This window comes from Gobio gobio (assembly GCF_949357685.1).
Source record: "Gobio gobio genome assembly, chromosome: 6".
Lineage (NCBI taxonomy): Eukaryota > Metazoa > Chordata > Actinopteri > Cypriniformes > Gobionidae > Gobio > Gobio gobio.
In genome coordinates, this window is record NC_137102.1 from 15,714,712 (window position 1) to 15,729,139 (window position 14,428).

At 39.6% G+C, this 14,428-nt stretch overlaps 1 protein-coding gene across 1 annotated transcript in view; it reads left to right on the forward strand.

The window, feature by feature from the left end:
• The window catches only part of plppr5a (phospholipid phosphatase related 5a), a 39,715-nt gene that overhangs the window by 20,560 nt on the left and 4,727 nt on the right, over positions 1-14,428 (forward strand). Inside the window, exons 4-5 of the mRNA XM_079819388.1 lie at positions 3,940-4,116; positions 10,533-10,667. Coding sequence (XP_079675514.1) covers positions 3,940-4,116; positions 10,533-10,667 — 312 coding nt within the window. The remainder of the gene's footprint in view (positions 1-3,939; positions 4,117-10,532; positions 10,668-14,428) is intronic.

Below are 14,428 nucleotides of genomic sequence, written 5' to 3' on the forward strand. Positions count from 1 at the left end.
CAACTTCTAATGAGAGAAGCTTTTAGTCCATACTATGTTATTGATCCAGGCATGAATAAGGCTTCATAACATGTTTTTCAAAAATGGTACCCCTTTTTAAAAATCATAAAAAGCTGTTTTCCATTTATTCTTGAAGTCTAAAAGCAACAAGGCCTGTTCCAGCAACACAGCATTAATTTGGGCCAGAGAAAATTGATTTTCATTTTCCATCAGTTGTCTGAAGGCTTTTAAGTTACTTTGCCTTGCTTTCTGATTTTTCATCATGTTAACATCTGCTGGAGTGACCTGTGAGATTGAATGCGTTCTCAGGGCTTTGTATGAACGTCACATCCATTAGACGTTAAGCAGTAACTTCACAAGTTATTGTACACAGCAAACGTCACATTTTTGTGCTTTTCCAGAAATGTCTTTTAAGACAGAAATAAATAAATAAAAAAGAATGATGTAAGTGCATATTTCACCTAGCAACCTTGAAACCTTAATCATACTAATCAAATTAATTACTCTAGTCATTAAATAAATCTGCAATGGTTTACATTCCAAATCGACACATTTAAATGCTAACAGCCTCAAGGCAGATGGTAAGACGCCCAAATTGGCCTTCTAGGAGATTCATTTTAATGGCTCCTATGACAATAATAAAACAAACAACTTCCCTATAGACAGAAAAAAACGTTCATCTGTCATATCCAAATGGCATTGTGTCATAGACTGGAGAGGAGGAAAATCAATAGATCTGCCATGCCTAAGGGTTGCTCTATTACTTAATCACGTCATTTTGCCTGTGATGGAATCTTAAAATGTCACTCCACCTGAAAATCTAAATTCTGTCACTATTTACTCACTCACTCACTCATTATAAACCCATTTGCTGTTATCTTTGTCCAGTGTAGCACAAAAGTACAAATTCGTGAGCTCTAAAATACACCATAACAGTGATGAAGTTTGCATCTAGCTTGCATCCAGATTAAAAAAAAATATTCAACTTTAATATTTGACCAAAATGACAAGTTCTATTAAACAAATCTTCAAAAATGTCTACTTTTGTGTTCTTTATTTTGACAAATACATACTATTTGCACCTCATTATTGTTGTACATTAACAGGATGCAATAATAACATAGAGTGTAAAGGTTATATTTATTAAAATTATTAAATGGATGCCGCCTTAATGGGACAATAAAAGCCCTCACTACACCTACCCCTAACCCTACCCAATAAATGCTTTTAATATTATTAAAGGGATAGTTCACCCAAAAATGAAAATTTGACATTTATCTGCTTACCCCCAGGCCATCCAAGGTGTAGGTGTCTTTGTTTCTTCAGTAGAACACAAATGGAGATTTTTAACTGCAGCCGTTGCTGTGTGTCACTCATAGAATGCATGTCAATGGGGTCTAATTATATTAGGGTAAAAAAACATGCACAGACAACTTCAAATTAAACCCAGCGGCTCGTGACGGCACATTAATGTCTTAAGATATGAAACGATCGGTTTCTGAGAGAAACCCAACGGTATTTATATCATTTTTTACCTCAAATACAACACCATGTCCAACAGCCCCGAAAGCGCAGCACTTCCGGGAAAGAAGGTCAATGTACACGATCTAGTGTAGATACATCACACACAGGAAGTGATGTCTCTACACTAGATCATGTACATTGACCTTCTTTCCCTTAAGACATTAATGTGTCGTCACGAGCCGCATGGATTAATTTGAAGTTGTCTGTGCATGTTTTTTTTACCCTAATAGAATTAGACCCCATTGACATGCATTCTATGAGTGACACACAGCAACGGTTGAAGTTAAAAATCTCCATTTGTGTTCTACTGAAGAAACAAAGACACCTACACCTTGGATGGCCTGGGGGTAAGCAGATAAATGTCAAATTTTCATTTTTGGGTGAACTATCCCTTTAAACATTTCGTTAGGCACTATATTTCCACATTTAGAATATTTTCTTAATTTTTATTGAAAGTATAAGCATTTCTGGTGTGATTTGTGATGAGAAAAGAGATAAGAACAAACTGCAAAAGGTGGATTCGAACCCATGTAAATGGTGGCAAAATCAAGATCCATTAGCCATAGGCTTTACTGATTGCACCACTGAAGACGTTGAAATTCTAGCGCTTTTTTAAATCTTGTTTGTCCCAAACAGGCATTGTTAGGCGGAGCTAATGCGAATAGCACTTGCCAACAAGGCACGCTATTTGCACTTTGTGTGAATAGACACCCCGAATATATATAATGACAGAATTATTAGTACAGATACATTACTTTTCAAATAAATAAATTAACTTAAAATTATTTTACTTCACGTGTAGAGACTACAGAGTGATACAGTACATGGCTAAATAAAAAAGACTTTCAATAATCCGGAAAATAAGTTAAAGGGTTAGTTTCCCCAAAAAGAAAATAAAAACACCTAATATAACTCACCCTCGTGTTGTTCCAAAAACCTGTAATAGTTAGAATGTCGTTAAACAAACCATTTCAGTGCTTCTTAGTTAGAATGTCCATAAAATTCAAGATATGCGGCAAAAATGCCCCTGTTTGAGTTTTAGTCTCGTTTTTACACTGGGCACGTTTGCTGTGGTCCACATCAGAGCGCGTTCTACACAGCGAATACACCACAGGCTCGTATCCAAGGTAAATCATCAACACTATCATCCCTTACCCTTACATGTGTTTAATTGAACTAAATACATCATCATCTGATAAAATGCATGCGCAGGTTACTTTTCTTGCACACTCGAGTCCTTGTTGCTTTCACATTCACATGAATTGCTGCACAGCTCGAGCGCAATTTGCGCAACCAAACTCAGACCACCTCCTTCAGGCAGTCTCGAATTCAGTTCCCCTGAGCTCAGCTCACCCGGGTCTGCATGACAACTTTCACATTACCAATTATTCTAACTAAACTGCCAGTGTGAAATCGGCCTCACATTTACATCATGATATAGACTACACTACAGTATAAGCAATAGGCTATAACATGAGTAACGAGTGCAATATCACACGAGTTCTGTTTTTCTACCCAGAATAGCATGAGTGCAAATGCGATACTGATCTTATACAACAGTTTAATGAAAAAAAAAAGTTAATATTGTGATCAACATAAGAAAGTCATATTTGGAACGACATGGGGGTGAGTAAATGGTGATAGAATTTTCATTTTTAGATGAACTACCTATTTAACTACTGGTTAAGATAAATGTTAACGTGTGCCCCCTAAAAGCACAAGTGGCCCCTGCCTGGCCCCCCTAGTTACCGTGGTCTAGAACCGCCACTGACCTGAACACATCTCGTTATCAGACCAGCACGCCCATGGACGAACAGATGGGGCGAGTGCATTTGCTATTTAAACAATGTGGGTGCTGGACATGAAAATGCTTACTGCGCCGGGCTGAAACTAGCAGAAAACACTTGCGTCGCATGAGCCTGGCGTCGCACTACGTCGGGTGTATGATAAGGCCCTAAGATTTGTACTTGATCAAACCCTCACAGTGAGATGAATACAACCATGCCTTACTCCACCATCCCTCTTTCCCCTTGGGCTTGATCCTGGACTAAAGCAACGCTGGTTTTCTCAAATACCACCAGACTAGCCTTCAAATGTCACCCTTCCAGTCAATGCCAATGTCTTGGATAATTGAAACGATGTAGCTGAACCATGCTAATGTATTTCATTTGAAAAGCACCTGCATGTCAGCAGCATCAGACACATTCAAATGTTTGCGTACACTGATCAGAGTAATTGGTGCCTGTTAGAGTGCAGTTTATTATTGTGAAAGCCAGTGTTTAAACAGTTAAAAGGATACATATGTGTATTCTGACAAACATGTCCACACGTGAGCAGGGAATGAATGAACTATGAGAAGCGTTTACACAGTGGTTAGAATGAAGATGTATTACAGAGTGCTCTGTTCTTTCTCAGATGTACATCACATGCTCTGTGAAGGCCAAAGGGACACGGCTGGCCAAGCCTGTGCTCTCTCTGGGGCTCATGTGTCTGGCCTTCCTAACTGGGATTAATCGAGTGGTGGAGTACCGCAACCACTGGTCTGATGTCATTGCTGGCTTCATCATCGGTGGAGCCATTGCTGTCTTTATGGTGAGGTCACATATGAGAACACACATTGATAAGAAAGATACACATTCAGTTAATTTTTTAGTGCAAATGTACAGTATTTGATATAGTTGATAATCTTGAATATTTACATACACAAGTACTGAGTGTTTCTAATTAACTGTTTGTTCTAATTTTTGAATACCTTTTATTAACCATATAAGCCCAAAGTGTACAGCCAGTGACATTTATGTCACGTCTTTGCTCGTAGCTTCATGAAACATGCTCAGATTGTGGAAAATGGCACCGCATTTTTTTACAGCAGATTCTCACTATTAAAAAGAGCTCATAATCCATCACTTAAATCTAAAGATATTCTCTCATGGAGTTATAACACATAAAACCCCATTGAGCATAAAATATAGCCTTATGCAATGTTGTTCCTTTTGCGTTTTTATATTTTGTGATTGAAAAAAAACAAGCAAATTATGTTATTTAAGGGATATATTACATGTTATGCAGAAATCTAAGTACCAAAAATGCAACACAAAAAAACTGTTTTTAAATAATGTGTTGGGGAACAGTTAAAGCAAACATTTCATTGCAACTCCTGTAAATCTGGTCTTATGCAACTGTGTGTAATCAGGCAGACATTTCTAAGCAGTGTTGTGGGCATCAAAAAGTTTGAAGACACCTGATTTAAATTTTAGACAAATTATAAATAAACATTATTCTACTGAAAATGTAAGTAGTGCTTTAATAGAAATGCAAGCTTCTGTTCAAATTCCTGTTTTAAAAGAAAGTGCCTGAATGTACACAATTTTTTACAATACACATTACATCTTTACAGAGAGTTTGGAGGGATCTGCGGCACTGAGTTGCCTTCAAGCCATCTAAAAAAAGCCACATAGCAGCCAGCGAACCACTGATCTTATGCAGACTTTTGGCCATCACACAAACTGCATATTCCTACATACTAAAAGAAAATATTTCATTTGTATTTCTCAGCAAAAACAAGAAATACATCTATTTCTAAAATCTAATCTTATATGTGCATTATTTATATGAAAAAATGGTAATTCATAAAGTAATGTTACACTCGAGAAGAATTGGACATATGGCTAGGTAATTAGGTCAGGCCACAGGATAGGGCACATTTGAGGCTTCAAAACACAACCGTTTTTACTGTGCTGGGCACACTGTTGTTTGAAGAGTGCACAGTGAAGATGAGAAACACATTGTGAGTTTTAGAGAAGGGTCACACATGAATTCATGCGTGCTTGCCTCGCATTAGGCATAACATCATTTTGAGTGAGTTTGTGGAAGCGTGAATGTTTTTTTTTGGTGCTTTAGTCATACTGTATGAGATATGCACTGACCTATTTCTGCTGTTAGGGTGGGTTGGGGGAGGGGGTGCAGGGAGGAAGGTGAATACAGACATCAAACTCATGGTCAGATCAAATCTCTTAAACGTCATGTCATCAGAAAGGAGGCAGTAGCGGGGACACAAACAGTTTGTGTTTAAGTAAAGGCATTTCAGTAATTCTTGCTAATGCCTCCTTGTTAATGTTTCCTTCTGCTTCCTTAGCAGTTTGTTTTGCAAATGGTGTTCAGCTCAGGGCTCAACTCAATTATGAGTCCCCCCACCACCCCCGCTGACATTGTCAGGACAGGAGAGTTCAGATTTTACTTGACCTTTTATTTGTGTCAGAATTTTTTTTTAAAGCAGTAACATGCATGCAAGAGGGCTGTTGTTTCGAATATCAAGAGACGTAAGCTAAAGCAGAACGTCTCCAAGCAATACACAGTAGTGGCGTTTGATTCTTGAATAAATCCGTGTTCAAATCAGAGTGAATGATTTAAAGGGATACTTCAGCGATTAGCATTAAGCTAATCAGTAGAAACCCAGTAGTATATTTGAATGATTGTGCTCCCCCCCACCTCATATCCCCCTGAGACGAGAGATTTATGTATTTTATGTCTGGAAAAAAGCCTCTGATGACGCAAATATCGCCATTTTGCGTCATCGGAGCCTTTTTAGGCCAGAGGTCAGAGATACAGCCACTAGTAGGAGTTAGTTCTGTTGTGTTTTCAACCCGCCCATAGGGGTGGGATCTCACTCACAGAATGTAAAATGAGCATGGCCGTTTGGGAATTCACAACGGAGCGGTGCGGAGTAAAGCGAGTGTTCTCAATGAATTCCTATGAAAGTTAAGCTTCCATAGACATGAACTGAAAACGCACCAGACTGGACACACACCGTGAATGACTGTGAGGCCGTGAATAAATGACAATGTGGCCGTGAATGAATGCCGGGTGGCCGTGCTCATTTTAGTTTCATTATAGAATTAGCACCAATTTGGGAGGGGGTTGCTTGAATTGTGGGTCCATTAGCCTATTATTCTTAATGAAAAACACAACAACAAAACGGTTCAATGACAAACTCACTTAAATAGGCGCTTTTACATTTCGCTTTGAAACCAAATCTTCCGCGATCATCTTGTCTGTCAGCTGTTTGCTCTTGTGATGAATGAAATCTGACTCCTGTCCTGCTGCGTTTGTGCTGCGACTCTCGTTCGGCTCATGCTGTATTGAGCAGACACGTTCAGTTTTTAATTGTAGTGTCTGTTCTCTAAATGAAATAAATGATTTTTTTACTATAAAAATGAACACGACGGTGGGGTGGTGCCGCGGTGGGCAAGTGATGTAACCGGTAGGCGTGGCTGGGAGTGGCCTCGTGGCACATAGACCGTAAAAAAATATGGACGACGCGACTTCATTGACTTCCGCTGACCAAAGTTGAAGCTTTCATAGGCCCGCTCATGGCGCTGACATCTTGGGACCGAGTCTGCGCAGTAGCGATCTCGGGACCGGAGTTGCGCTGTAGAGAACAGGAAGTAGAGGCGTGATTATCAAAAGCCCGCCCACACTCTCGCAGATGCAGAACAATTTATTATGTTGGTGTGAAATAAACAGTTATGGAAATGTAGAAATTAAAGCTAAAGCTCCAATCTCCTCCCAAAAATCCAGAAAAAAGTCTGTTAGTGCCTCAGTGACAACTTCACTCAGAGAAGCCGTCAATCTCAGCTGTCAATCATGACGTCACACCCCCCGTTTTTATAGCATCAAATAACTCACTAAAACTAAACTTATTTAAAAAACGAACACTTGAAATGAAATTATTGTAATAAAAACTGCCTAAAATGACAGAAACCATCTTTAGGAAACAATTATTTGAAGTGTAATTAAATTGTTTAGTGTGTCTCGCGCCCATTCAAATACATGGAGAGGCGGGGTTTAGGAGCTGTACTGGGACCGGCCACCGGGGGGCGATCGAGGCGCGGAAGCTTCAATTTCTGACTGGAGCACTACAGGCTTGTCGGCAGCGAAGCAAGTGCATTCTGGGAGTTGTTGTCTTTCATCCATATGAGCCAAAAATACATTTTCTGGCTTTTCTCAGTCTAGGCACCAACTTCTAAAATAATTTCTACTACATAAATGACCCAATTTAAATGCACATTCATCTTTCCAGCGGTGAAGTACCCCTTTAAAGATTCACACTTCAGCTGTGTCCGAAAAACCTAGGCAGCTGACTTGTTGCCTCGCTGCCTTATCAGACAATGGCTTGTAAGGCAGCGTTTGTGCATGAAGGCACCTCATGAAACTGATTTCGGACAAACTTCTAAGGCAGTGTAACAGTTTAATGATCTACAGCAAAATAGAGAGAGCTTTGGTGAGAACTAAACAAATATTTGAATACTACATTAGTAATTTCTCGCTAGAAATGACATCAGAAGTGGAAAATGTTTGTAAAAAAACATACATTTACACACAAACTGACCAGCAAACACAACTTTCGGACGCCATCTTTTTTTCCCAGCTCAACTGTCACAGAATGGAAAGCACAGGATTGTGGGATAGCAAAGGCAGCGAAGGATACAAATATGCTGCCTTCAAAAATCGATCAGATGAAGTTATCTCAGGAGACATTAGATTTAGACGTACCTTAATGCCTTCCTACCTTGAAATGTGTCCTCCGAAGGCAGCATTTTCCAGGTTTCGGAATATCGAACATTAAAAATACATGATCTCTTCTTCCTATGCTGTCTCAAAAATGTGCGTCCGTCTTAGGCTGCTGCAGCGGTAGCTGACGTCACAGGTACGGGTTGTCTAGGCTACCAAAACTCGAAATAGCGAGCTCGCGGCAACAATGGTTTCTTCAGCACCTACGGAAGCATTTCTGTTATGTTATCTGAAGGGAAAACATTTTGCAATGTCACAGAATACGGAGAGAAACCCTGTGCTATTAGGATTGGGTACCGAACACTTTTAAGGGCACGGACCGAATTACGTCCAAATTACTATCTACCTGAGGGTACCTGAGAAGTTGAGAACGCATCTGGTGGTATAGACTAGTGTCTGTGAATAGTAAACAGCAAAAAGACTATTTAAATATGTTTCCTGCATGTCTCTGTGTGAATGAATGGCGCTGAACTGCAGTTTATTTACTCTCTCTCTCTCACACACACACAGAGAATTGCGTGTGACGATCGCATGTTTCCATCTCATACGAGGACATGAACGCATGTCCGTCATCTCCAGAGCCGCTCTGAGAGTCACTTCATGAGCATTTTACCGTTTCATTTGAGAAAAACTACCATCATAAACACACAGAAACTCAAAGGTATTCACGACAACCCGTCAAAATTAAAGTTTGGTTTAACTTGACAAATACATTACTGTTGTACAGTAGAATTTAGATGCGTCTCAGTGAGTGTAATAATAATACTAACACTAAAGTAATAATAATACATTATCAAAACTTTATTGTTAAAGTAATATATCAAACATTTTCTTCCTTTTTTTTATTTGAACAGTATAAAGTTCAGAAAGCTTTGTGCACGCATGGCTCTACCTATCAGCTTCTAAAACCCCTGGCCCAAGACCTTCTCGCTGTGCCTGCATCTCAGGCATTTGCTGAGAGAGTTTGTTTTACTTGATTCTTGAACTATAATACCATTTTTATCTATCCTTCATGTATGATCCTACCTTCGAAATTAGCGGACAGCACAGCATAGGCTATCTAACTAAGGAAAAGGGATATGTAGCATTGCACAATTGCTGCTACTAAGAGTGCAATGTCAATACAGTCTGTTGCCTAGATTTACGTTTCTCATAAGCTTAATTGAATTGGTCTAAATAGAGAAAAATTAATGTTGGTAACGAAAGTTTGACTAAAACTATGAAAGACAAAATAACTAAAATGTGACTAAGACTAATAAGCATTTTAGTCTGAAGACTAAGACTAAATCAAAAATGTCTGTCAAAATTAACACTGGAATGTTGTCTGGACGTATTTCATTCACCATGCCATTATCATGTTACGTTGCTGTACTGCCATTCACAAATCCTCTCCCGTGGCCTCATGTGATAGTAAATAGGGTGTAGAGCGTTTGCAGTGGGGGTGTGTTGTGCTGACAGGGCCCCCATCTCTACAGGGTCTACCTCAGGGTAGGTCTGGGCTATGCGTAATCCGTCCTTGGATTTCGGATGCAGCCAGTTTACTTGTTTTGTTTCTGAATGAATCACTTTAGTGAATGATTCATTAACTCTTGTGAAGACTTGTCACCACCTAATGGTGTATCGATGTAACTTGCAGTAAGAGTTGTTGCGTAATTGAGTATTTAAGTATGTTTTCTTTACAAAAAAAGTAGCGAAATGACATCTATATATTACTAATCACTTTTAGTGGCAAAACATTATTGATATCATTCAGTTCTGATACTTCTAATACTATCACAAGTCATTATTTTTGTTGTGATAAAATCACAGCGATATTAGCCAAGTGGACAGTGCTTCCTTAGCGACAGTACAATTGGACAACAATGCTCAGTACATCCCCAAAATCAATTTTCATTTATAAGGTATAAGAACACAAATACATGATCAATATCCAAAAGAAAATGACAACACAAAACTTTCCTCCATCCTCTCAGACAGGCCCAGGGTCATTTTTATATTTCAGCCCTGCTCTACAGTTTAGAAAATGGTAAGGGCAGCACACACAAACACAGAAAATTAATTCCTCCATCTTTTTAGTTCAACGTAGGGCTCTGGGAATGAGAACGCCCTGAAACCCTTCCTTGCATTATGCTGCAGTCTAGCAGAGCATTGCCTGTAGTGTCTCATTGAAAGACTCATTTTGGTCCGATAATGGATGAATTTCCTCCAGGACATGGACTCGCATGTTTCCTCCCTCCCGAAAGAGCACAGAGCCTTTTTACTTCGGGCAACAAGTCATGCGAGCATCTTTGCCCTTTCGAGACTTACATAAATCATCATTTACAGCCCAAGAAAAGCCATGCATGTGTATGTGCGCTACAAAAAGCCTTTTAGAGATGTAAAACTTCCCTCTTTTCTCTCTTTCCTTTTGCTTTTCCTTATGGGCGCTCTTGCGTTAGGTGTTGTGTGTGGTGAAAAAATTCAAAGGGAAGCCCTTACTGGATGAGATACCGCCAGAGGAGAGTGTGTCCAGTGGTCCCATGATCACTCAGCCCAGGATGGAGAACACCATGGAGAAATACATAGCGTCCCAGGTATTCAACCTCAAGCCTTCATGTACACTAGAAGCATTAATAAAATTCAGTCATTAATGAAATGCTTTATAGTAAGTGGCCATTTAAGTGGCCGACTTTGCTATTCTCATAGAATTAGAGTGATATTTATTATCGTTTATTATCGTTATAGTTATTGTCCTTGGTGTGAAAGTCCTTTACTCTAATGTAGATGAGCTTCTTACAAAGATCATTCATCCACACTTTAAAAATGTGCAAAACAAGATGTCAGCCTTATGTGGGTCATCTTATGAGTTTCCCTGTGGCAGTTTTCTGTTTTGTTTTTTTCAGCATTACATTTTTAACTGTTTGGTCATGAAGATAAAACCTTAAACGGTATTATACACAATCTTTTAGTAATGGGGATGTCACAAATATCATAGATGAAATCACAAGGAATACAGCTGTGTGATACACAGAACTTTCCTTTTAGCTTCTTTTTTGAGTACTGAATTTAATCTCGGTCCACTTTAGCTCCTTCAAGAATAATACAATACTTTTGATGACAGCCATCACATTGAACAGCCTTTGGACACTGAATATTTTGTTCTGAATGTTAAAAGTTCTTCCCTAGTAAATCCCATGATATCTTTTCAGTATGTTCATTCAGCTCCTTTGCTGCAGGCCAGAATTTCTTGTATCTGTGTCACAAGAGATCAGAGTTAGTGAGTGGCTTTATCTTCCAGTCTCAGAAAAAATAGGCACATGCAGCTGAATATATAATTTATACTTACTGCTTTTGAACCAAAACAATTCATTAGATATACACACCTTTCTGATTTCCAGGTTGCATGAATCAGGCTTTTAAATCCTATGCATAGACCGTAAAAAAATATGGACGACGTGTCTTCACTACATTCCACTGAAGAAAAGTGAAGCCGTCAACATCTGAATATGGCGCTGACATCTTGCGCAGATTTGGGACTGAGTCTGCGCAGTAGTGACCTTGGGACTGTAGTCTGCGCAGTAGAGAGCAGAAAGTAGAGCCGCGATATCAAAAGCCTGCCCACACTCTCGCAGATGCAAACCAATTTATTATGTTGGTGTAAACATTTATGGAAACAATAAACAGTTATGGAAATGTAGAAATTAAAGCTGAAGGTCCAATCTCCTAGCCTGGTCCTACCAGACTCTCGTACATTTAATTTGTACCGAGAGTCTGGCCACTCTTCATTGACAAGCGTTAACTTCCTTGAAGGCGGGTACTCTGTTGAAGTTTAAAACTATTGGATCTGTCTAGAGCCACTCTGGATCTGTCCAGAGCCACTCTGGATCTGCCATAACCAATCGCTAACGTTTGGTCGTGACGTATGTCATCTCAAACTAGCGCACGACATCAACGTCACCGTTCTCAGCCACTCCCTCTGTTCGTTGATTGGACCAGCTAAAATTGTTTGGCGAAAACCAAATAATATACCGCAATCCCAGACTTTTAGAGCAAAATTGAGCGGACGTACGTAGGAGGGCGGAGCCAGGCTACCAATCTCCTCCCGAAAATCCGAAAAAAAGTCTGTTTGTGCCTCAGTGACAACTTCACTCAGCAGCTGTCAATCATGACATCACATCCCCCCGTTTTTATAGTATCAAATAACTAACTAAAACCAAACTTATTTAAAAAACGAACACTTGAAATGAAATAATCGTGATAAAAACGACCTAAAATGACAGAAGCCATCTTTGGGAAAAAATATGTGTACTTTGCTTGTTTAGTTTGTCTCACGTCCATTAGAAATCATGGAGGGGCGGGGGTTATGAACTATACTGGGACCAACCACCTGGGGGCGATCAAGGCGCTTTGGCTTCAGTTTTCAACACGAGTGCAGCAGGCTTGATCCTATGTTTTCCACCTCAGAGAGCTAATTATAAAATTGCAGATCAGATATCCTCAGTTCAGATATACACTGCTGATTATTTCAGTATTCAACAGCATTGTTCAGCAGGGCTGCCATACAATATTCAACAGGTAGTCATGAGTTCATTAACCCACAGCCCGGTTGCAGATATCGTTGCCTTTGAACTCCATTATTCATCACAATCAACAGAAGTCCCGCCCATCTTTGATTAATAGTTCAATATGACTTCCCAGGATTCATTTCGGATTCATATAAGGGTGAGCCCAGGGGCTCCGTGAGGCAGTTCATCAAGATAAAGTATAAGCCCAAGACGTATGCACCTGCAATGCATGGCTAGCAATCACATCACACTTGGTTATTTCAAGGATACATCATTAATCTTTAAGGTTTTTATTACTTATTCCCACAGCCATAGAAAAGTCTGCACCAGTTCTTTAATTTTGCAATGAGAAGGAGAGGTAGAAAAGCAACTGTGAAAATCAGCTGTTAATGCTCCAAGTCTCAATTACCAAAAATATTTAAACATTTAGTTTCAAATGTGGCACATTTGTTGCTGGTTATGTTTGTTTCATATGGTTTAAAAAAATGTGTATACTATTTTCAAGAAAAGTTTAAATTTAAGGCATCTAAAAACACTGTAACCAAGTAAAAATACCCTATTTAACATGTTTACCACATAATGTATTAGGCCATGTTCACACAGCAGCAGAATACGGTTGTCAGTCCTGTATTTTACTCCTTAATATGGTTATGTTCACACAGTACGGTTATTAATGGGAGTGACAACCGCATTTCACAACCAGTAAATTTTCAGAATCACAACCGCATTCCGCACTGTGTGAATGGAACAGCGCTGAACAACTGGTTGTCTGACACATCATACAGTGCGAGAGAATCGCTAAGAGGTTTCGTGTATAGTTTCAGTTTCGGTAACTTACAGCGGCGGAGATATGAGCTGTGTGTCATCTGAAGTTTCTAGATTCAGTCACTGTTCTCCACTGGAGCGACTCCCGTCAGTTTTGTGTTCTATGCTCGACTCAAATGTTGTGTCATGCGCGAAAGGGTCTGGCTAGCGTGTTTACATTGAAGCTTCTACCGGTTAATGAAGATTTGACGGATAAACTCGTAACTCAATTGGACTCTCATTATGTCAAATGTGATAAGACTTTTCAGTTTTATGGACGTCACAACTTTGATATTATTTTGGTCACTGTCGCTATGGTTAGAATACAGGCTTTACTTCCGTTGCACGTTCATATAGACAGTATTCGAGACGCTACTATAAGTGGCTGTGTGAACGGGACATTTCGAGACTCACACCTGTAAGAAAATGCGGTTGTCAATCCCAAAAAATTACGGTGTGGACGTAGCCTTAGCGATTCGTATTATCTTTACACCTTGAATACGTTTGTGTCAGGGCCAGTAACAGAGAGAAACCAAATGCAGATGAATAGTAAATGTTTATTTGCAAAAGTCAAAACTCAAAATCCAGCCCAAGAAGGTCAAAACAAAAACAATCCTTAGCCAGGAAAAAACAGACAGTGAGTAGCAGGAAGGAAAAAATTAAGCAGGCAAAAAACCCAGAAGGGGCAGGCTGGTACTGATGTTGAGGCAGGCAAGGGTCAGATCCAATAGGGCAGGCAGAAACACTGGATGGGCAGATTGGAAGGAAGGCACAAACAACTAGCTGGCACAGAACAGCACACACATGGGAAATAAATAGGGGTCATAGAAAACTAAGAGGTTAATAAGAGACAACAGAGGAGGAAAATAGACTAATAAAAAGGAAACGAGGGGTGGGACAATGACGTGACAAACAAAGGAGCACATGGCAAACAAAACAAACAGAAGCCAACCAAGATAGAAACGGGCTGATCAGCCCGGAGTCCT